The sequence below is a fragment of the Ambystoma mexicanum genome, chromosome 6p (assembly GCF_040938575.1).
Source record: "Ambystoma mexicanum isolate Mex_15411 chromosome 6p, UKY_AmexF1_1, whole genome shotgun sequence".
NCBI lineage: Eukaryota > Metazoa > Chordata > Amphibia > Caudata > Ambystomatidae > Ambystoma > Ambystoma mexicanum.
Genome location: NC_090935.1, coordinates 108,457,104 through 108,482,443, shown reverse-complemented (window position 1 = coordinate 108,482,443; position 25,340 = coordinate 108,457,104). Strand labels below are relative to the sequence as shown.

At 44.3% G+C, this 25,340-nt stretch overlaps 1 protein-coding gene across 5 annotated transcripts in view; it reads left to right on the top strand.

Annotated features, from left to right (window-relative positions):
- LOC138511252 (protein unc-13 homolog B-like) overlaps positions 1–25,340 on the top strand; it is a 2,171,549-nt gene that overhangs the window by 1,216,464 nt on the left and 929,745 nt on the right. For all 5 annotated transcript variants that reach the window (XM_069626798.1, XM_069626797.1, XM_069626799.1 and 2 more), the window contains one exon: positions 7,430–7,476. In XM_069626798.1, coding sequence (XP_069482899.1) covers positions 7,430–7,476 — 47 coding nt within the window. The remainder of the gene's footprint in view (positions 1–7,429; positions 7,477–25,340) is intronic.

The following is a 25,340-nucleotide window of genomic DNA, read 5'->3' as shown; positions in this document are numbered from 1 at the left end:
GCCGCCCTGCCTTGTCCAAACTGCCGCGCCACCAAGCCCAGTAATGTGTTCCTTCAATTTATAGTTTTGTTGTGTGACTCTCCCACTGATGTCACTTCAGCTGACACAAGCTCTGTCTGCATTTTCAGCTTGAGGCGCCACCAGGGAATGTGCTGTGTCATGTCCCTCAAGAGATGTCGACGGGTGACTTTGGAGGGTACATGTTATCACCTCTCCACTCCTTCTTCTTGCACAGAAGTCCAGGCTGGGTCACAGTGTTCCCCCTTGTGAGCTACCATAGAAATGCCCTTTCAGAAGGAATACATGAATGTTCTCCATTTGCTGACAACTGGCCTGCACGTTGCACATTTTAGCATTGCAGTGCAGAAATGGATATTTAGAAAGAACAACATTTTATAAAAGACCCAGGTTATAGCACATTGTGTGAAGTACTCTTCCAGAGTATAGCGCTTTCAGGATTTACCTGTCTATGCAAGGTGCTATGGTATTTATATCACTAGGCACTTGGAGTGTATAAATCATATATTTATGACCGGGATTTAGACACCATTGTCTTTCATTGTAAACTTTCAAGCCTGGTTAGTTGCCAAAAAGGGAGGAAAGAATCCAAGAATGGCTCCTCATATGCTCATGACCCCTCTTTTGGGTAGACTGGGTCAACTTGCATGTCAGATGTTTATCCTAATATGTTTCCAGCAGACAGTTGACCGGGAAAGTAGGGATTGGCTCAATGTGAGCCCACTTTCCATACAGCTCCATTATCTGCCTGACATTCATGGCCATGTCCCGGGAGGATAGCTCAGTGGCAACGTGCTCGTCTTGGAAGCAAGACGACACGAAGCAACACAGGATCCCCGGGTCTGCGCTTAGAAACCTCTGGGTATTTAAGCGCGTTATAAATATGCAACTAAGCCAACAAAAAAATAAATAAATCTGTAACAGCGCCTCGATGCCCCCGGGCTGTGTGAGCGCTTTAAAAATGCAAATAAATAAATGCATACAATTAATATGGAGATAAAATAGAGGGTTTAGCAGTTGCTTAGCATGTGCTTGACTACACACAGATATCTATGGGCAAACATACCAAATTCAAAAATATCATTACATGTATTGGAAAACTACATCTAAGAATGATCTGGCCTCTGGTATGCGCTTCTAGGTAAATCGTGGAAAGCTTATTTGAAGGCTATTTGGACAAGCTTCTCAATGTGACCGCCGGGTGCCGTTATGACCACCTCACCTTCAAAGTACTTTGATCACTGTTCTCCAGGCTTTTCTATTTCTACCTTTTTCTTGATAATGTAATGCCGTTTTTTTACCTCACCCTTTGTGCCGCACATTGTCAATGTATCTTTCGCTCCATCTTTTCCAACAATCTATTACTGAACCTCCATTTTTCTGTCCTGTAGATTCACTTTCCTATTTGCTAGGAGTGACCCAGAAAACGAGTAAATGTAGAAACGGTCTTCCTAGTCCATGACCCGCTACAGGCGCCATCTTCTTTATCGTGTCTGCCACGTGATGCAGGGTAAAGTGCTAGCAGCCTGGCCTATGCACATCACAGGTGCCAGCACCCCCGCCTTTAAAGGGGCACACTTTAGAATGATGGCTTTTGGGTTTACGTGGCAATTGGCGTAGACAGAAGCCCCTAGGTGTAAACATTGTATTGAGGATTACAACGAGGTTGTCCCTTATGTTAAATACAGTATGCAATCCTTGGTCTGTTTCTAGAAAGTAGTTTTTTCCAATCTTCTATTTGTATTTCATTGAATTTCTATAGCGCCTTAAGCCAAAACGCTTAACAGATTACATGTCTGTACACTAGGAGGAAAGTAGAAAGGTTTTGAAGCGAGTGCTAAACACAGAAAGATGGAATGGATGTCAAGTGGAAGGGTATTCCACAATTTGAGAGCTAGTAGTGATAAGGAACAAAACCAAGATTGGGCACCGGGATGGTGGCCGGTGTTGCGTAGTACGCAACTGTTGTGAGCATGCGCGAGCCTCGTTCCGGGTCGCGCCTGCGCGTTGTTAATGAAGGAGGTCCCGGGAAGGCAGTTGCCGCTGGGACCCCGTACCAGCAACACGCGTCCTGTGTCTCTCTCTGGCGTGTGTGCGGATGAGTGTGGGCGCCTGGGGGTCTCACGTGGCATATAACAGGGGGGTAGAGGAGGAGGGACAGGAAGAGGAAATTGACAGCAGAAAGTTAGCTAGAAAGAGTCAAGGGAGGAGCCATACTGTGGAGGCTTTTAAAGAATAGAAAGGGAAACAGATGAGATTCAAAGGATGGCAATTGAGGGGATAGAAGAGCAGGCGGAACAGCATCACAACTGGAGAGTCGAAAGAGAAGTCTGATAGGAGAGTTGTAGGCGATGATAGCGGTGCAAGTTGGTAAGAAGCAAAGGCAAGAAGTGATGAACAGTAGAAAAGAAGGGAGAACATTAACAAAGAGACCAGGGTTTTTGTGCCATGGAAAGAGAGGAAAGAAAGGCCTGACTACCATTAGGTGGTGGTAACAGCGGGCGACAGCAGAAATATGAGCAGACGTAGATAGGGTGGGGTCTATAATAACTCCAAGATCACAAGGTGGCGTGATGGGCAGGTTAGTATTACACCTGCTCTGCCTGAGGATTTGTTCTGCTGTTTTTACTGCGGGGGCTTTACAGACCTAGGCATGGCCCCATGGTGATCTTGACATTCAGCGCATGTGCTGTTCTATTCGTATCGACTGACCCTGGGGCGGTTTGTACATGGTTATTGATCTAGCTCTGCATTTATTGGCCCCAGTGAGCATGTCGGCTTGGAGTTTTAATTTATCATGTTTTTCATTTCGCTGATACTTTCCGTGCTTTTTCGAAACTGTATGTTTGTCATTTCCTAGATACTAATCTTTGAAACCACAATGATGAACTCCAAAGGGGGGCACTGAAAGGGAGTATTGTGTAACATCTTATTCAAGCTGGCTGTTTAGGGAATGCCGTGGAGACCGATTGCAGATATTACTGGTGAAGGCAGGGTCATTGGAGCTTAAGGTAAGCAGGAAGTAGGCAGCCTGAGTTGTCTGGCATTAATGGGATCTTATTTACACGTGGTTTGGTTTAGAGACTCAGTAAATTGCGATTTTTCTGGGAATCCAGAAGAATCCTAAGCATCACTAATATTTCATAAAGAAGTTGGTTTCAGGCTGACAAAAGCGATGGCAGGAGCCTGCTCCAGTGATCCCAGGGAAGCAACCGTCCTGGGTATTCCAAGTGTTTCTCAGTACATGCAAGGCTGGTGCTTTAACATCCAGCATAAACTGCAGAGTTAGACAGTACGAAATTGATTGTATTTGTTTATTTATAAATAATATGCATTCAGCCAAAAAAAGGCTTTACATACAACACATTTTGGTTAAAATTACAAATACATAACTCATCTCACTGTCGCCTATTAAAAATGTCATAAAATACACGTATCAACTATACATTTATAAAATTGCTTTCTAACACACATTCCAAATTCCATATGACAATTTTTCTAAAATTGATAAAACTACATCATAATATTTAATCATAGGATAGATCGTATGTTCATCACTACCCTTCAATACCTTTTCCCAGATTTCATCTATGCTGTCACCATTTTTAAAATGATCATACACTTGTATGTATTTGAGTCTCGGGAACCTCAGACTCTCGCAATTACAAATGATGTGATTCGCTGTCTCTATTTCATTTATCCCACACCATCTGCAAAATCTCACTGCTTTAGGAATATCTAATTTTGAGCCCAGACCTTCTAGAATATTACACATATTGAATTTAAACAATAGATATCTCTGGATCCTTTGACTGTCTGGAAACGCCATCTGATATGCCGGCTTCTCATCTGCCGTAGACCATACGTATTTATTTACTACACATAGTTGACTGCTTCAGAGCCCCCGATTGATTGGTAGAGGAGGGCTACATTTGTAGATCAGGAGGAAAGGGAGGAGGATGGGTTTGACCGCATTTTTGGTCGTTGACATCCTAGTGTAGCAGCAGTTGGCTCAGTGTGTTTCATGAAATAGGGCTGTTTCCATTATTTTTCGGAATTGAAGAATGTACGTTTCTTTGATAGCCACTTTGGGAGCAAGTTCTACCATGAGCCACAAAGCTTAAGGGACGGCGGTAGTTAGGATTCCTGCACTGGTGGAGGGTAGATATCGGGGACTCTTTAGCGGGTGTTCCTGTGCTGGATGTTGGTGGTTCCTTTGCCGTGGATCACGCTCGGAGAGATGCGGATGGGGCAGGAATTGTGTTCTGATATTTGGGCAGGCTCTCGCAATCTTTTTCTGACCTAGATTGACAGAGGGTGGCTGATGTAATGAAGCCAATATCGATTCAGGCCGAATTCCTCTTTAGACAAATTGCATCATTTGCAGAATCAGTAATTGGGAGTCTGTTAAAGTTTGCTAAAAGGTCATACATTTCTCTCTTTAAGATGCAAAGTAAGAACGTTCCTTGCCTATTATGGACTCCTAATCACCATCCTGGAAAGACAATTTTTTACAGACATTAACGTCGCTTAGATTTAGGTTTGCCAGCCTGTGCCGTATTAGGAATATGTAAAGGTGCCATTTTTCTTTGACTTGACACAGGATTCAGTCCTCTGAAATAAAGGCAGTGGTGCGCGTGCAGTAGTAGATTATATCCAAGTTCTCTCTGGGTCAACTAAGCACACATTCACAAGTAGGACTGAACAGCTGACCATTGAATACTGGTATTGAAGAACACTGTAATGGGGAGTAAAGTAAAAGGCACGTATGGATTAGAAAAGGTCGAAAGAACCTGATGCCAACTGATTGTCAGTACATTGTCTGTAGCAAGACATCAGCCCTTTGGCTGGGGATTTGGTGGGTGATGGCTTTAATATGTTTTGATGTTCGATCAAATGTCAATGCCATCAGCAAAGCTCTCAACTGTATTAAATTGAAGGAGTGTAGACGTCTCCAGTGCAAAAGGCAAAAAAAAGGTGGAAATGATGTAGCAAGTGAGGTTGGAATAAAAAATAAATTGTGAATGTGGGCGCACTGAATAGAAAAATCAATTATCATTCTGATTAGGGCCTGCCAGTGGGCTTGAACCCCTCCTTATCAATATATGGCTGAGATTGCAGGGCTGCACCAACGGCACTGCCAGCAGCTTCTCTAAAGCCATTAACTGAGTCAAGACAAGGAATGCATGTACATTACCATTGCTGCCAAAAGATTTCAGTTTGTGTGCACTAAATGCATATTACGCTTCTATGGGATGGACTGTGGTGTTAATTCCCAAATGACCCACATTATTTAATATGGCGTAAAGTCAACTATTTCAACCAGTTGGACTACCTCGAATCTCGTCATTTAAGTCCCTCATCTCTGGTAGCCCAACATGACTCGATCCTTAATCGTGTACTCCAATGTCCAACCTTTGGCGCTCCCTTGCATCAAAAGGGTTGGCATGAATTCAAAAAAGCCCTTTAATCTGCCTTTTTCTTCTCTTAAGGGAACTTTCATCTGTACCCCTCCTGCCGCAGAACGCAGGAATTGGGTTTCTATACAAGGGATTTGGTGATGGTATGGGAGAGGCAGATGATTGGTACAATGTTAGCCTCTCTGCTGCTAGGGGCGGCGGGGTGATTTTTCAGTAGGGAACACACATGTTTGTGTCTGTATTGCTGCATGACTTGTTCACATTTTCCAATTATATCACCTACACATTCCAGCAGCGGTGTGGTCCATTGTAAAGCAGGGATTGCAACTCTAGGGTTTTAGGTGGGAAATGTAATATTTGTGGCAGTATGTAGGAAAAATGTGCAACATAGGATGTAATGGAACAAACATCCATTAATGCCTTCAAATTAGCGTACTTAACATTTTGCTTGTTATGTATTTCAGCCCCAGTTTCCTTTTTTTACTTTCTCCACCAAGTTTCCCAACTACTGCAACACTGTGTTCATTCTCCATGGCTCTCCACCCAATGGGAGCATTGCTCTTTAAAATTATTTTTAAGTCGAGTGGCCAGGATTGTTTCTTTAAAAGACTACCGCAGGCCAGTACGGCTCTGTCTGCAACTCACTTGCATCAGAAGACCATTCCCCTGATCTTGGATTCACATTTGAAGTCGAGTGGGCACCTCTTTTGGATCTTCATCCAGTCCACCTAACATGGTGGTACGAAGGCCATTCCCCTGAAGTCGAGTGGGCACCTCTTCTGGATCTTCATCCAGTCCACCTAACGCGGTGGTACAAAGGCCATTCCCCTGATCTTCGATTCTCATTTGAACTCGAGTGGGCACTTCCAGTCCACCTAACGCGGTGGTACAAAGGCCATTCCCCTGATCTTCGATTCTCATTTGAAATCGAGTGGGCACTTCTTCTGGCTCTTTACCCAGTCCACCTAACGCGGTGGTACAAAGGCCATTCCCCTGATCTTCGATTCTCATTTGAAATCGAGTGGGCACTTCTTCTGGATCTTTACCCAGTCCACCTAACGCGGTGGTACAAAGGCCATTCCCCTGATCTTCGATTCTCATTTGAAGTCGAGTGGGCACCTCTTTTGGATCTTCACCCAGTCCACTCAGGACACCTAACGCAGTGATTTCCCGATCGAACGGGTGTAGTTACTTGTAATGGCATCATCCTTTTTTGAATCATCAGTCGCTGTGTGTTGGCAGAGATTCAGCCCTCTAGAAATGTCTCTGCCTTGCCCCCCTGTCCCCCCACCGCCTCATATACTGAAACACAAGGAATACACAGAAGGAAGTGTCATGTGTTACCATAGTTTGCTTTGTTTCTATGCCTCACCATATGATTCGCTATTTGAGCCAGTTCTCCAGTCTCGAATTGCTGGTGTGTAATTAAAATGTGACTGATAGATTATGTATGTTGTAGTTGGTGGAAACCTCTATTTCAGCGTTCAGGAAGCTCCTGCTCTCCGGATGTTTTGCACTAGTACTCCTGTGACCCCTCACCTTTGCCTATGCTGGCTAGGGCTGATGGGAGTTTTAGTCCAAAGGTTGCCAACCCCTGTTTGACTAAATATGTAATTTGCATTCTATATTCAGTGTGGCTCCCCCATCGTTTGAAGCACTATTATGCAGACTTCAACCTTGGGCTGGTTCAGCTATACAAACTAAAGCTGTAATGATGGCTATCCCACTTTACAATTTGTGTGAACCAAAGCCTGAACAGGCTCTTTAAAGGTCTTTCATGAAGTGTTTGTTTGGAGCCTCTCTGTCGACACATGCTTCATCGACAGCCTTCTGTATGCTGCCGCCATTGTAAGTCCTGCTCTATGTATTTGCTTGCATGAACTATAGCATGTATGGTCTGTGGTGTCCGGTGTCCTCTCACACAGATGTATGTTGTTCATGTGCCCCTTCTTCTCCCAGGATCCTGAAACACTTGTATTCTCTTATTTCAGAATCAAGATGATGGCGACCCGGCCAAGCCGCCTTGGTTTAAAGGAGGGTGAGTAGTTCCGATAGTTTTTTTACCTTATAATGCATTGGGCTTCAAGTCTTCTCTCGTTGCTTTGTGAAATAGACACATTGCTGTAAAGTGACACCAGCTTTTCTACAATTGTCATTTATTACTGCTCAATATCTGGAAAAAGCACTGGCAAAGCCAATAGGTCTGGCGTTGTGAAAGTAGCCGGTATGATGCCACCACAGGACACAACGGGAAAACACAATGCTTTGGCAAAGTCAAGAATATTAGCTTTGCCAGTGCTTGTTATTGTAGATCTGCCATTCAAGAGATTTACACTTCATAGTGTGTGCAGCCTGATTTGTGTTCAAATATTTCCGACCAGCACCTATCCTGTATGGTCAGAAATGACTGGTGCTTTATTAACATACACAACCTCAGTCTCATCTTGTAAATTCTGTTATATTTCCACATGGGGTTCATATTGTGTAGGGAGTCGACAGGATGGAAAGTGATGGGAGTAAAGGGTCAGGATAATGCTTGAATCTTGGAATATGGGTTCTCTCTCTTTTTAGAAAAAGATGGATTGAATCCTCAATGTTATATCGCTATATATTCTTTAGATAGTTCTCTTAAGATTATTGGCAAAATTAAACTTGAAGCATGTGGAGAAACTAAATACCTATTGGGCCCAATGCCACTGGGGTTTAGGGAAGAGGAACATCTCGTTAATATTGCCATTTTTTAAAATAAGTATACATTTGTAATGTTTGTAGCCGCAATGTCCAATTTAGTGAACACAACCAAGCTATGGGATACTTAGACCATGGGTATTCCAGTGGGCCTGCTGAGGATTAGAATTTCCCTCAATGCTGAGACTAAAGCAGTAGTATGATACAGATACTGCAGAACTGCAAGCTCACCTGTGCCATTGACTGTGGAGTCTGCTATGTGTTAGCTCTGCTAGTCTTTCATTATTTTATTCTAGTAATAGGTATCGGATATACTCACTTTTGAGGAAGTCCTGACATGAGTATTATGTCCTCTGCCACCAGAGCCTTCCCTCCACCACAAGGGAAGTGTCCATGATCCTCCCACCCACAGCTGGGCTGTGGGTAGGAGTAGCGGTAGGGAAACGCACATATCCGTCACTGTGCAACAGTTTTTTCAGGCAACAACCCCTGCAGTAGGTGCTGCACTCAATTGCCAACATAGGAGAGGTTTACCTATGTCACGTATAATTTTCTTGATAGTCCACTTCTCACACCATCGAGTAACCCTTAATATTTGTATTAAGACATGTAGCATCAATAACACATTAATGCAGCGTAGTTCAAATCGATGCCCCACATTTAATATTCATGTTCAAATACTTGTCACTTGGGAATGAGCACTCCATGAATGTTTCTTACACTCTTATGTAAAAGAACAAATCCTTTAATTATGAGTAATTGATGATAAAGAAATATTGCCATTATTGTCGTCACTATACACTACACACTTAAAATACACAAAGTTATTAATGAAAAAACTGAAATCATTGTCATTGCTTCTACCTCAAATCAAGACTAAGACTGATCAACCTTCTCCAAGAAATCGTAGTCACCATAAAAACCAACTACTTGCCTCACCAGGTCGTGATAGGCAAACTCACAAATCATGCTAGGCAATCTAGCAGCTGCCTCACTTCATGATGAGCAATCTAACAGAAGCATCTGCTCCAATCAATGCCTACATACCTTTCTCAATGTGATATCAAAAGAAGGGCAAAACAAAACACCTCGTACTCACTAACTGTAGAGGATAGAGAGATGAGGTCTGGACAGGATGCCTGGAAAAATCCACAATTCAGGGAAAATGGAAAAATGAACACATTGGAAAAAATTCCACATTGCTGCACCATGAGCTTTTCATCAAAAATAGGACACAATGCTTCAAAAAGAATGGAATGTACATTGGACTTACTGGTGCCAGCATATAGCCGATCTAGAATAAGGTGTCTACTCTTAGGCTGTGAGCTGAAGTGCATTGGTGGAGGGGAGGGAGCAAAGATCTTTCCCCAAGCAACTCAAAAAGAATTAAAGTTCTGCTTAAAAATGTTTCATAATTGCCGGAATCCAGCTTTGGGCTTCAAAAAAATCCAGTAAAAAAAATTAGGAAGGATTTGACCCCACCCATCTGAAAATTCTTGCTGCTCTTCCTCTCGTTTCAGACATCTGCCTCCTGGTCTTCCTGCTCTGCTGCCCCGAACAGCTGTGTTCAGGGCCTGGGCTTACTACACTTATACCTTTTTTGGGCCGTCCCTATTCCACACCTACAATCACCAAAATTCATCCAGCACTAAAAATTGTTCTAAACAAAATTTGAAGGACACAAGCGTCATTCATCACTAGCCATCTTTCCAACAAAAGTGTCAGGGACAAAAACTACAATTCGGACTTCAATTGTTTTCCGTTTACTAGAACATTGTTGCTTGGCCTAGAAAGGCCTGGCCAGAAGCAAACTGATATGTTTATACGAAGGACTGCAGTGTTCTAGTTTGTCTCTCTTCTCGGATTCTCGCACAATACCGCAGCAGTACTCACATTTTCTGAATAGGACCTGGCAATTGCATCGTGGCTTAGGCCTATGGCTCAGAAATGCTCCATCAAGCATGGACAGACATGGAAATTACATGTCCGTCCAATCCCTATGCTGGGATATGCTGAAAATGGTCTTGTTTGCACAAAACCCACACACTCTTCAGAAAGGGGGAGGGAGGGCATTGTTCTAAGTACCTGCAGAGAATATAACCTTAGGCAGTTCTAACTTCATGGAAGAAGATCAGAAAGGGCCTTTCTGACAGAGAGATTTCCAATATGAGATGGTTCCATGCTGATCCCAAAACTAAAAGCATCTTTTCAATGGGAGTAGGAGTATTTGCCAAAAGAAATTATATATGCTCGCCAGAACCTTTTTTATTAACTGCCAAGTGACAAAAAGTGTGTGGTATGGTAAAGTGTTACCAAAATACATTGATTTTAAATGGGAAATGGAAAGTGCAATCTCATTGCTTGTAAAAATCAAGTAAGAAGTAATTTTAGTCCAGCCCAAATTACATTTCTGAGCTGTTTGCAGTGATACAGATAGTATAGTATGCAGTCTGCGCACAATATATTGTAAATTATGATCAGATTAAATTGTACCTAGACTGTTTTCACAGAAATAGTTAACATTACGCTGTGATATGAAGCCGTCCGTACCATAGACGTATGAAAATCTACTTGATAATGTGTATTTTGTGAAGGCCATAGCTATTTCATGAGGATTGGGAAAGCAGAGCAAGTTTAATTGTCATTTCTACTCCCATTGAAAATGATGCAAATGTAAATCCCATGCAGTTACCTCCCTCTTGATTACATAATACTGCAAAAAAATATGTATTGTGCCAGTGGGGCTAAAACTGCAAAATAAAAATGGAGTGGCATCTGTTTAATAAAATCCTTTAACCATTCTCCCAGGTTGGATGGGTGAACAGAAATTGTGTGAATTCTGAAACGAAAACACAGCTTCCCTAATCAAAACCTTCAGAATTTTGAGGAAATTCATGATAAGCTCACCTTATCAAAAATCACTTTATTTAGGCAAATTGCGATAAAAGAATAAAAGCATAGATATAAACAAACATTAACAGTAATTCAAATATTAAGAATGTTATAAAATTGCACAAATACGAAGTTACAAACTCTGTGTATGCAGGCCAACCCAACAGGGTTAAACATCCCTAAATTATCCGTACAGAGATAAATAAGAGAAACTACATGAATTTACTGAAATCTTTTGAATCTACTTCCTTGTTTTTTCACACAATCACATGTCTCCCGTCTTTATTGTTCCCATCAACTAGGAATAAAAGATAGCACAAATGCCCTCCTGTCTAGTGCTTGTCTCAAAAAGGATAGCAGCGACCAGCTCACAAAAGGGTTTTCTGCCCAAAGAAGATATAACTAGGCCGTCCGCATTTTACAAATTGTGTGACTCTAAAGAATTGAACCAGCTGTCTTACTCTAATGTCCTTGAAGACTGGGCAAAAAAGCACAATATGCAGAATATCCTCCACTGCCTCACAACCAAAAGGACACACTTTGCCCTCCATACCCCCTGACCATAGGGACAATGTAGATCTTTTCACCAGGATTATTTGCCCCTAACAGATAGTTGTGTATGGCCTCTCTATGAATAATTGCCAGATTTCTATTGGTACCCTTCTGTATCTCCATGTGTTCTCTCATAGCCCTAGAGATGGACATTACTTGATGTCAACTTCCCTCTACTGGCGTCTGGGTCTGCAACAAATCCTCTTTGCGCGTCTCTCTTCCCAGTTCGTTGCTCCTCTGGGACAGGACTAACTTTTTTTTAGAAGATATCTTGCAGGAATGATGCCTCAGGCTACCTCTGCTCTCTTTAAAATCTGCCTTACTGCCCAAGGAAGAAGAGATCCATGTGATCAGGAAAGCGAGCAGACACAAAATATGGCAGTAGCCTCACAAATCTATCATTGCTGCAAGATTATATGTTGTATTGTTTTTTGAATTTAGCCATTTCATTGCTTGTTGCTCACTTGTATCAATTCTGAATAAGTCATCTAAAAAATGTTCCCTTGCTATTATGTGTCAATCTGGGAACGCTTGTACCAGCGAGGCTTTCTTAGTTTGTGATTATCTGGAATTACTTGCATCAGTGTTGATTAACCTGGTTGCCTTGCTTTTCTGCGGCGATGAGGCAGCGCTTCTAAAATGAGTAAAGCCATTATTTTGGGCAAATGATCCACTCGGGTTGTTTTGCTTATGTCCTAAGGATTTACGTGGTTGGAATTCACCAGGTGTTTCCATTTTTGGGAATCATATTTCAGAAGTGCTGCCACTTTAGACACACTTGCCACAATGCTGTGGATAAGAGCCTGAACTTGCTGCGGCCCACGAGTTTATTTCCGGATCTGTAGAAATGCAAGGCAGCCATCCCCCACCCCCCAGCCTGGCTGCTGACTCTCTCCATATGCACAGTGCTGCCTAGCAACCCCTCGGCCTTCGGACAGCTCTCCCTTGTCTGCAGAGGCATCTACAAGGTTGACATTTTCAGCTCCAACGTGTCAAGATGTCAATGTTTCTACTGATTAAACACAATATTTCATTGATGTCGTCGCAATCTGGCTGCACTCTTTCTTTTGCTTGGATCCCTTCTATTAAATGGTTTAATGCTTTACCAAGAATTGGTTTACTGAGTTAATGGGGGAAAGTCCCTGCTTTGGGTTGAGTTGGCAGCAAACATGTAGTATTTAGTTGTGATTTAAAAGGCACATGTTCTCTTGGACACCAGAACACAGTTTCTGTGAATGCAGCAGCATTCACGTTGGTCTCTTGGCCCAGTGGATATGGGCTGAATTGCCATGCAGGGATGAGTTTCGTTGCACCGGTTTCGTCTTTGCTCATGCATGCCGACAGAATTGTAGCTGGTGTTATGGCAAAGCAGTGCCACCAAAACCAGTGCATGCATATTGTATCAAATGGTCATTGGAATGCAAGCCCAACTTCATCCACAGGACCATACATTAGAGAAGGGACAGGAATTGGTCAGAGGGAGAATTGGTCAGCAGCGTGGCCTTGGCTTTCCTCCTGCAGATGCCAACCCTGGATCCCTGTTCGACCAGCAAGAACGGAGTTCAAAATCTAGGGTCATTCATAATATGGACATTATTTCTGGATCCAGAATTACGGATGAACTGTGACGGGCCAGTTATGCTTTGCAGATTGAAACCCGTCTGGCCGATATCTGATGGCGAGGTGGAGGATCTCAAAGTAGTCATTTGTAGATGCAGTCTGTCCATAGGAGAATCTGCCTCGGCTTTGCAACTGGATTCTTCCCCCATGTGACCAACCATAAGAGCCTGCTATCTCATGACTCTCGCAAGGCATCGCTGGGACTCTGACGCAGAGATGTTGGCCTACCAGGCTTGAATGCCAGAGCCATGTGTCCCCGGAGGAGAAACCAGGCAGGAGTTGCCGTGCCAGTGGTTGGAAAGTGTGGTGTCCAGAGTCTTGAGCCACAGGAGTGGATCTGGAGGAGGGGATTACAGAGACCCCATTAATCAGGACATTTAAGGGCAATTACCCGGTGGGGGCAAATGGGAAATATGATTCAGGGAAGCAGAATGAGTCATCAGGGTCACAGGATAGAGGTTTGGTGGGTGGGAGTCAGTGTGTTGGGTTCAGGAGAACCAGTGAGCAAGAGTTTGGCAGAAAAACATAGAACATAAAGGCTGAAAGCCCAAGAGCTGGCAAACAAAGGACTATGATGTGCCAGGCAGCTGGATGGATCCCAGGTTGACAGCGGGGGATCTCGACGGTCTCTACCAGGCTACATAGAAAAAGGGCTGCCTCTCAGTAAGGCATCAACTTAATGCCCATTCCATACTCGTGTGCACCCTTGTCGGCTTCTGTGGTGCATAGTTATTATTATGATGGTATTTTTTGATCGCAGACATTGCTTCAAGAAGCAACGGAGCACTTTACAAAGGACTTCAACAATACAGACACATAACGGAGTGCTTTTCAGAGGTAACGGAAGAGGTATACAACAGGGAGTATGATACATAGAGGCACAGAGGAGGGGTACAGCTGCATCAGGAGGCGGGGAGGAAAGGTCAGGAGGCGTCTAGCAAGTCAGGTGGCTCAAGGGGTGACATGATGGCCTAAGTGTTGAGGAGAGGCTCCAAGGTGGGTCTTGAGTTCTTTTCTTAATTGTAGAAGCAAGTCTGATGCTGATGTGGAGGAGTTTCCATAGTCTTCGGGCATAGGCAGAGAAGGCATGTGTTCTGCTCCTTTCCTTTTTGCAATGGCAAATTTCAAGTCTGCACGTGTCCTGGCTTCTTGTGGTGCGTTGTCCATCCGAGATGCTGATTTTCTCTGTGAGTTATCTGGGTGACTTGATGGCGACTGCCTTATAGTTGATGCAGCAAGACTTGAAGGTGATTGGTGCATGTAGTGGAGCAAGTGAAGTTCGATGAGGGCCGGAGTGATGTGATCATATCTGTGTCTACCCTTGAAGAAGCATGCAGCCGTGTGTAGGACACTTCTCAGGGACACAAGTGAGAATGACGGGGGGCATTCAAGGAGTGCATTGCCCCCAGCCAGGTTGGATAGGACCAGTGCTTGAACAGCGGACCTAAAGCTGTCCGGAGGGAGGGGAATGGCTTGACTTTCCGTAGGAGGGAGATCTGATACCAAGCTGTCAGTTTTCTTAGCTATGTGTGTCTTCGATGTGGAACCCGAGGGACTTGGCGCAGGAGGTGAGCTCTGGTATAAAGCCCTCCGGGCTCATGGTTGATAGCCAGGTCTGTATGTCTGGGTGTTTGGTGTTGTGTCTGGGAGTTTGGTGTTGTTGGTGAGGAGTAGGCATTCAGTCTTGGAGGGGTTGAGCTTCAGGTATGCACTGACCATCCATGACTGGATCAGTGAGAGGCAGGTTTTGAGCATATGGATGTCCTTGATGGAGTCTATCTTGAGGTATAGCTGTATGTCATTGGCGTATTGGTGGATGTTGGTGTGGCTAGGAGGGCTCCCAGCGGCTCTATGTATAGATTGAAGATCACTGGCTAGAGAATGGAACCCTGCGGGACTCCACAGGTGACGGGTAGCATTGGCGAACTAGAGGAGTCCATCTGAACACACTGCTGGTGGTTGGGCGAGGTAGGACTTAACCCAGTGTAGGACAAGGTTGCTGATCCCCATGCGCTGGTGTAGGGTGTCAGTAAGCGCTTGGTGGTCGTCTGTGTCGAAAGCGGCCAAGAGGTCAAGTAGAACTAGGAGGTAGGGGTGGTCATCGTCAAGGATGTTGAGGGCATCGTTGACAACCTGTATGGTTGCAGTCTCCCTGCTCCATCTGGGTCTGAACCCGGATTGGTAGGTTTGGAGGAGATTGTTGGTGTCGATGTGCTGCTGCAATTGCACAGCTATCGCTTTCTCGATGATCGTACCGAGGAAGGGAAGATGGGTGATGGGGCATTAGTTACCTAGGTTGTAGGGATCCAGGGTGGGTTCCTTTAGTAGAGGGAGTATTTGTCCTGTTTTCAGGGTTGTTGGGAAGGTGCCTTGAGTTAGAGAGGTGTTGATGATCTCCAGGTAGGGAAGGAGAGCTTCTGCAGGGAGGGTCTTGAGGATGGATGCGTGGAGGATGACGTCTGTATACGATGCGGCTATGAGGGTGGCTAGTGTTTCTACCAGGTCCTTTGTGGAGAGTGTCTTGAATGTAGTCCAGGAGGTGGAGATTCTGCGAGGATATGTATGAGGTGGGTCTGTGGTTGTAGAGCTGGTGTCTAAATGAAGAAGCTGTTGATGGCAGTGGACTTTTTGATGAAGTGTGGTTTGGCAGGGTCTTGTAGTGGGTTGATGCAGTGCTTGACCACTTTGAAGAGGGCTCTGGTTTTTTTGTTGTCGGCTTCTGCTATGGTGTTCTGGAAGGAAGCCTTGGCTGTGTTGATTAGTTGTCAGTGGGTTGCTTGGAGTTCCTTAAAGAGAGCCAGGTCGGATGTGGTCCTGGCATGGCGCCAGGTTTTCTCGTCTTGCCTGATGACTCTTTTGCTGAGGTTCAAGGTTTTGCATGTTCCAGTGTGCTGACGGTTTGTGTGTAGATGCATTGATTCAGAGGCGCATGTCAGTCGATGGGGACTGAGCAGGTGGCATTGAGTGGTTCCAGTAGAAAGTCGCAGTTTGGTTGAGGGTGTTCGTAAATATAAGGTGGAGGTTGGCAATGTCTTCCATGAGGGCTTCCACCAGTAAGTTCTTGATGGTCCTGAAGGTTTGTCTGATGGGTTTCTGCTGGGAATGCTTGACTGGGGTGGGTGTGGAGAATATTGAAGGCACGGCTAGGTGGTCAGACCAGTCAAGCGGGAGAGGAGAGCTGCAGTGGAAGGAAGACCGTGCAGTGATGGTTAGGTCTATGATGCTACCTCTCTCGTGTATTGGTTCTTCCATGTGCTGTTAGGTTGAGGGTGTTGAGAAGGCAGAGGAGTGTTTCCTTCATCGGTATGGTGGCCTTGTTGCCTGAGAGGGTGAAGTTTCCTAGGAAGATGTTGGCTTGAGTGAGGGACATGGTGGTGACAAGGTTGGTGAAGTCTCAGATGAAGGCGGTGTTGGGTGGTCTGTAGTCCATCTGGGAGAGTGGGAAGTGGCAGAAGAGATCTTCAAAGGGGCCAATGTTGCCGACGTCAAGTCTGGTGCAGGGTCACAAGGACTTGTGGATGACTGAGAGGCCTCCATCTGTCTTGTTCGGCCAGTCCCTGTGTTGGATGCTGTAGCCATCAGGGACAAGGACATCTAGGTTGGTGGATGTGGGTGTCAGCCAGGTCTCATTGATGAAGATGGCATCAAGTTTGTGTCTAGTGATGAGGTTGGCGATGTCTGCTGCATAGGTGATAACTGAGCTGACATTGGCGAGCATCAACTTCTGTGTTGTGGACGAAAATGGGGTGCTGATGGGCTTGGGGCTGATGTGGGTGAGGTGGCTGCATTACGGAGTCCATGCCTTAGAGGAGGTGTGATGTGATTGACATTGCCTGGTGATGGTGGGGACGGCCTTTGGGAACGGAGGGAGAAAACGCATGTTGGCGCGTGCTTATCTGTTGTCTGAGCAGTGGTTCAGGCCCTGGGTCCATCCGGTCCGAACAGGAATTGCTCTTTTCTTTGTCAGTCGCTTAGTACGGCCCGGCGAGAGATGCCCTTGATCTAAGAGTTAAGAGCAGAAAGGTAGAGGCAGGGCTAAGAAGGTCGGTCCGGCCTATGCCACATGGCCTACATCTGCTCACTAACTGCAAAGGAAAAAAGGCTGTGAACGGAAAAAGCACAATTCTTGGCATGCCACTGCGACCAGGAGGCATGTCACACATCACGATCACGTAACCGGAAGGACACCACACCCGTAGAGAAGCAGCTTCTCCACATTAAATCTGGAACTCATCAATGCAAAAAGGTGAGCTGCCCATAGTGTTATTTGCTATTGTTTGTTCCCTATCCCATGCTCTTCTAGTCCCCATGTTGCTGTGTCGCCTGTACCATGTCACTTGTGCACTTTTGGTTTTGCATTTTCTGGTCTATGGACTAGGGAGAGATGGTAGGGTTACTTAGGTTTCACGCTATCTTCATACCACATTTGGTGGGTATTCTATGTTGGGGGGCAGTGGTACATTGGGTGTTAGGCTATTCAGGTCTCACTGTGTCTTTCTCTTTTTGTACTGCCCTGGGGGCCTCCTTCTCCATTCCATCTCTCTGCCTATTGTCCATTCAGTTTAAGGACACAGCCTGGGCATTAGGGGAATGGGTGGTGGAGACTGGCCCATGTACCTCCGCAACCCGATTTGGACACAACCCAAGCAATGCCGGCATTTCGAAAGTCAAGACACATAAGTAACAAGTTGTCAAATTGTTGCTTAACGAAATGGGCAGATTTACATGTGCACCCAACACGAACACCACAGACCCACAACAGCTGGTGCAAATAACTAAATGAGAACAATGAGCCAATCAAATGGCTCCAAACAAGATTGCAAAGAGTAGCCAATCACAAACCGCAACAGATGGTTTTTGGAATGAAAGAGGCATGTATAAGGTCAGGGAGAGGCTGAAAATAGTCAGAGGTTATCCCAGTGACCTTGAAATTCCAGGCGACTGAGGACAAGGTACAAACTCCATGGAAAGGTTGGCAAAGAATGAACCTGCAAGGGCTATGCATGCTGTTGGTAAACCTCCTGGAACAGGCAGCCAGATCATGTCCATGGTGCGTCAGGAGCTGAGAAGCTCTAAGGCTTGAGGCGTCTGCAAAGTCCTCGACTGCTGATAAGTGACCTGGACACTCCATGGTAGGCTTGATAGGGGCACTGTATACTTGGAAGAGTGCGTTGGGCGCTATAATCACTGTGACTGCGATTAGGTGAAAGAAAAATTGTGGGCCCTCTTGCCCTGAGACTGTGAGTTGGAATAGAGCCCCAGAGGGAGTACAGTACCACTATTAAAGAATCCGGATGCTTTCTTGTGTAACCCTTTCCAACAGGGTGCAAATATGGACTAGCTATCGGCTAGTGAAAGTTGACTCCTGGCAAGTAAGAAATGGTACCCTGTGTGTTTATAAAGAATTGAGGTGGCAAATGACTTTTTTATGGCTGGCTAGTAGCTTTGAACTGGAATTTTTACACCCTGCTGCCCAACACCTTTTGCATAGACCGCTTCTAGTTGGAGAAACCCTTTTTAGTGTTAGATAAGCCCCTAGTTTACATAGTTTATCCCAACCACATCCTGACACGTCTAATAAGGTCTTTAGAAACCTATATGTTGTGATACCTTTTGTTGATCCACCTCATATCCTAGAGATCTTTCAACCGGTACTTTGGTTCCCATGCATTTAGTTGCATTTCGTGGTGTACGGTAATGTTTATCAGATCCCATGCTCTATGGCATTGTTGGGGAATATTAATAGACAATCCCAAGGGATTCTGTGCCAATCCAAATAGCCTACTTGCAACTTTGTCAGTCTGTTAAAAGCCTATCGCAGGGCAGAAGGACTACCTTCTACTATGGGGAATGCATGCATGCTCCATATTAGAAGTAACTACAAACCCATCCAGATTCAAAATGCCAACTATCTGTAAGGGTTTAACCCACCAAAAGGATGAGGCGCACAGGAAGTGTGGTTTACTGATACCCAACCTACCATTACACAAGTGTTTGTTTATTTATTTGTATAGCGCTCTTGACCCAGGGGTATATGTGCGCTTTGAACATCAGGTTACAGGTAACAGAAGGGGACAATAGTACAGTAGTAGTAAGGCATAAGAAAGTTGACAGGAAGGCAGTTAGTGCATAGATAATAATAGGCAAACAACATAGGAAACATTTGAACATTAGGTATGCATACATACATAGTTGGTAGGTTATTTGTTGAGTAACCAAGTGATGACCTTAGTTCCGAAGGGTTGGAAAGTGGGTGTAGATTTGATTGTGTCCCAATAAAAGGTATAAGCCAATCTTATGAACTGCAGGGAAGGCACAGCTATTGTTTCAGTCCCCTGATGGAAAATCTGGTATAGTTCAGCGTGTGTGTCCCAATAAAAGGTATAAGCCAATCTTATGAACTGCAGGGAAGGCACAGCTATTGTTTCAGGCCCCTGATGGAAAATCTGGTATAGTTCAGCACAGGAAGTACAAGTATGCCCAGGTAGCGACTAGACAAAAGTGTCTTGAAGATGCTACAACGCAACAGAAGGAAGCTGTCAATAAATCCCTCCTCTACCCTTTCTCCTTCCCTGCTAGTTATATTTTCCAGTGATTGTAACTCAATGGTAGGGACATGGACACAACTTGTAGGCAACGCTAAGAAGCCACAAGCGTGCAGCTTCAATAGACACTCTTGCACCTGGCCAGAAAGAAGATACCGGATTCTCTTGGAAGGGGTGTGCAAGTGAGGTGTAACCCTGTACAAAACAGCAACTGACCAAAGGCAGCGTACCATTATGGGATCTGTCTGGAGGTAATGCACAAGTGCAGAGAAGATGCTACCCCAGAAGAAAAGTCGATGAGTAGAGGCACCACACATGAAGGATTATGGGATGGAACATGGGAGGGAGCTGGAACCAGAATAGGCTTTGCGGGTATGAGAGACAAGGCAACAGGCTGGAGGGCCGGCAATTTGAGAGCCATGGAATTGAAATAGAACAGTATGTAGTTGCGAAGGTACCAAGATGCTTACGGGTAGGGCTTTTTATAAGGAGCCAAGTGAAGGTGACAATGGAAAGCATGAATGGAATGCTGCAGTCATTGGGCCTTGGTGGACTGTTGTGGAGCACAGTAGTAAAGGTTGACCAGAAGTGCTAAAAACATTTTTTAAAAGATACAAAACGCAGGTATGCTGGGTGGACAAAGGAAGTAAGCACTCAATGCGTGAATTGTGATGCTCCAAGATCTTTTTTTTAATCACTTTAGTTCTGTTGAGTAACTTATTCTGTTTGCTCCCTATATTATTGTGATGTCATTTTCTAGTCCTGAGTTTGTTGATGTGCGTGCATCTGTCTGATTCATGTCTGATGGTGTTAGTCATGAGGCCGGTCCTCCATTTCAATCAATCATTGCTGGTTTGTGTTTATGGTATTAGAGCATCATTGCGTCCATGTGGGTTTTGTCCAGCATTTTTCCGGATGGAGGCATAGTTAAGTGACTGGTCCCTTTTCACCCATGTGTGCAGTGTCCCTTATGGCAACATATCTTAGGTTTCTAGAATTGATTGCAGGATTCCATGGCGGAGATATCTTGAGGGATAGAAATCGGCCTCTTACCAGATACAAAAGTACACAGTCCATCTACCCTTAAAGAAGTAGGGCCTCGGTTTCCTGTTTCCTGTTAAGCTAAATGAATGTTGGCCATGCGAGCAGCTGTGTCATCAGGACATTGGCGACACCGGGAGAGTAAGCACAACACTGGAGTCAAGAGACCAGGAGGGGTGCTCATTGCAAATGGGGAGGGTGGAATTTACATGATATCACTATACTTCTTGGGGGATCCCCATAGCACTTCACTTCACTCGTGGGTACCAGGAGGACTCAGATGCAGAGGGTTTCCAATCATTCATGGAAGTTCTGAATTGGACATTGCTGCTTTTATACAGCCCCCAGGTGGTGAGAAGCTGGGGATATTACCGGATCTTGCCAAGAGCATATGCCTCAAACAGTGTAGGGTGTGCTAATATGAATCCCCTGTAAGTGGGCAAGTTCTCTGTACTGTACAATGCTAGCAGCTGGTGAAAAATAACAGCCCTTTCCAAGGATTTAGTTTATGTACTCCGAGGGACACGAATGGCAATGCAATGGTGACTTAGAACACCACAAACAGAATGGTGGTAGTTATATTTTCTTTGAGGAGAGTGATATACATTTTGAGCTGGTAGATCTCACTCAGCTCATGACTTTTAAGTGACTGTAGAGAGTGCAGGGTGCTCTTGACATTCCTTTATCAGCAGAGTGATGCCTGGTATAAGCTAACCTCCCCACAGCTTCTATGAATCCTGGTGACTGAATGACTGTCGCAGAATCTAGATCCACAAAGCTTTGGAAAGCCCAGCATGCTCTCGCACCTACTGTGAATATTGGAGAGCAATCCATTTCCTGTAACCCATGGTTGCGGCCTGGTCTTCAAGAATGCTCTGTCCAAAAACACCTTCAGGTTTCACTCAAGGAAACCTGCAGATGCTCAAAATTGACCCGGCTAGGAACCTGAGCAGTAATACAAATTACTTTTTAAAAAAAGAGATACTTTTTATTTGAAGTAGGGGCACAAGCCTTTCATTGGTGTGGCAATCTTGGCTTGACTCCACAGTGCTTCCAGTGTAGATAGACTTGATGCATCCTTTCAATCATAAGCTCTAACATTTAACTTGAAATATAATGTTCCGGGAGAGATGCCTACTGATGACAGGGCAGCAAAGTGCATATAAAGATGAGGCAAACTTTTTTTCACTGGATTGCTTGAGGAAGCAAAGCTACATTAAGTCATCAATGGCACATAGGACATCAGCCACATATGAAACTATAAGGAAGAAGCGGAGTGTTAACCTCAAACTGGTGGATGGAGATGCTAGACTCCTATACTACTGCACCAAGAGGCTCCCTGTAGATGGTAAATAACATTACGATTGGGTTGGACCCTTGTGCACCCTCTGATCTGGAGGAAACCACCTGAATGGAACTGTACCTGGCCAGAAAGCAATGGTGAACGCTGACCCAGTTCAAAGCTCCTGCTCCCATGAGAGCAGGTAGAATACACTAGATTTTCCATGGTCCACCCTGTCAAATGCCTCTGAGTGGTAAACCCGAAGCAAATCCTGTGGTAGCAGAATAATCCTGCCTGACAAACAGCAGCCCTAAGATATTGGATCACAAAGGGAGGTTGGTGGTGAACGGGTGGGGCAGTAAGCAGCATATCACTGCAGCACAAAACACTACCCCCTAATGCTGTGGCACATTAGGTGGGGGTCAGTTTAACCAAAGCCTGTACGGCAATATTGTGACTCAAAAACAAACCGTCAATAAATAGGAAACTAGCCTATCCCTTCCCCTGAGACCTAGGCGCGAGTGAAGGAAACGGAAGAATACTCTAGTAACCACTTCAGGAAGCAGTAATGTAACCGTTTTAACGAGAACTGATGATGGGTAAATAAAGAGAACAGAGATGTTGGCTGATATTGGGATATGAAATGCTATCGCTGTTCTTCAGTGTTCAAAGAGTCAGTGGACTCCCCCCCCAAGGGAACAGTGGGGCTGCAATAGCAATAATCTGAGAAAACATGAACTGAAGCCCCCTAGGAATAGGGGAGTCTTATGGTCTGTAGGTCCTCAGTCGATATTATGTTTGGGATGGAAAGCAAGAACTGTTCCAGAATGCGGAGCCTTGAAATTGGAGTCTCCTCTCCCTGAAACATTAGTACTGGTAATGATTGGAATACTTGGGAGTGCGTATCTGGTGTTCCTCCTTGTAGTGTCTTGAGACACTACAAGGAAGAACACTTCAAGTCAATCAGAGACTTGAAGTGTCATTATCTATCATTGGGAGCCAGTGCATGGTCTCCAACGGTGAATTGATGTTTCAATCGACATAGGAAGAGAAGGATGTGGGCAGCATAGTTCTGTTACCTGGAATTTGTACACCGTATTTGCTGAAAGCCCAGAGTAGAGACCATTACAAGAGTGCAATAATAAGCTAAGTGTAATGTGTAAGGCCATTTTGCAAAGCTGACATAGAGCGAATGTGGGGGGAGCAATGCAGATTGGTGTCCTTAATGATAATCGTAAGGCCGTGTCAAGTTTGGGGAGCAACACCCCTTGAAGTCAATCAGTTCAACAGAAGGTGGGACGTATTGCATGCCCAAGTGGAAGAATTTCTGCATTGACAGGGTGAAGAGACATTCTTTTCCTGGATGTCCAAACACAACCTTGTCACTTGTCTGGTCCATTGAATTCCAAATGTATATAAGTATCCTCGGCATATATGTCATATCGAATGATGTAAGCTTAGATTATGCTAGCCACATGGGTAAACCTACATGTTGTAATTAATGCAGGATTTGTGGATCCTTGGGGTACCACACATGTGAATTTTAATTGGTGTGTGAAACCTAACTTGCTGGTTGCGATTGTCAATGGACACATTGAAACCTTTGACATCATTGCCTGCAGATTCAGCCGGGAAGGAATACGGGGACACTCACATCCGCACCATCACCCGTGGAACTTTCAACAAGGTTGAACGACAGTGGGCTCATTAAAGAACAGCCGCCTCACGAAGTTTTGAAGTTATGCTTCCTGTACTAATGGCCAACATGCACAAGTGGGGAACACTGAATATGAGGTGGGTCCTCTAAAAGAAACAGCCACACAACGCTGTATTATAACTTAAAAAGCCAGCACACAATCTAATGCTGAATTTTCTAGCCCTGATGAAAGTGGTGTCACTTACCCAATACCACTGAAACCGGTCGGCGCATCACTGGGCTTCAACTTGGCATAAGAAAGATTGAGGAATTTCCAAGAATTCCCCACCAGCCAGCAGCTCTGTTCTCTTCATTAACTAACAATAAGGAGAGGTTACTATATGAATATTTACGGATTGTACAAGAATGAGAAATCGCTCAACGTACTCAGTATTTAGGAGAACTGTTTGAAGTATTTGGTCCATTCATCTCTCTTATACTTTTTAATTCCGCTAACCTACAGATACCATTGGTTTATGGTAAAAACAAGAGAACTACCAAGAACCTGTGGGTTTTTTATGGCATTTTCTGCTTTCCATAGAAACTGATTAAATGCTAAAAGAATGTTTCACTTGGAAGGCAGTCTTTATATTGTGAAAAGCCAATAGAAAATGAAAATCAAATACTGATTCCCCAGAATAATTCTTATGCGTACAAAATCATCCGAACCAGAATGTGTGACTATTGTATGAGGGAAGATTCGGGTGTTGGACTACCCTCAAGGTCCAACAAGTGGACACCCCTCCAAATTCAGCAACCATCAAAATTCAGCTGAACTCTTTGTGGTGGATATCAAAGACCACTGAAATGTCCTTTAATAGGAGAGCACAAAACCTATTGGGCCCTGGAAGTGAGCAATTCTTAATAGATGTCCAAAACGTATTTTTATTCTCTTTTGAAGGCTGGATTGGATTCCAGGTATGCACCAAACTGTTTTGTGACCACTTTTCAATGTCTCCGTATATATAAGGCAATCCAGAGGAGGGTTAGTATTTATAGAGGGTGCCCGGATCTGTATTTATCGGATCGTCTTCACAATGGTCAGTTTATGATTTGGGGGAGTTGGAGAAATGACAGGTAAGGAATTCATGAGGGAATTCCGACTGTTAGGCTGCATATGTCTAGGAGAGGAGGGGGATTTACTTGAGAGCTGCCAGGAATTTATTTACCTTAATCATGCATTGCGGTCAATTGCGTCACACACTATGAGGGTTGCGTTATAGCAGAGATCTAGGACTGCCCATGTGCTCTCTTGCATTGCGCTGGGCAAGCTTGTTGCAGCTGTATGCAACAGCATACATCAAATGAAAACTGGATCTTGCTCCATTTTATTTCAAGTGCTCTACCATACCTTATTATTTCATGCACACTGCCGGCTTTGACTGTTGCTCTGTCTTTATTTTTCTGTTACACAGAGGCTAATTGGTCGAGGCAGATGTGATGTTAATAATAATAATAATAATAATAATAATATTAATAATAATAATAATAATAATAATATAATAATAATAAAATAATAATAAATAATAATAAAAAATAAAATAATAATTAATAATAATAATGTTGCTTTCTTAGATTTTGAATTG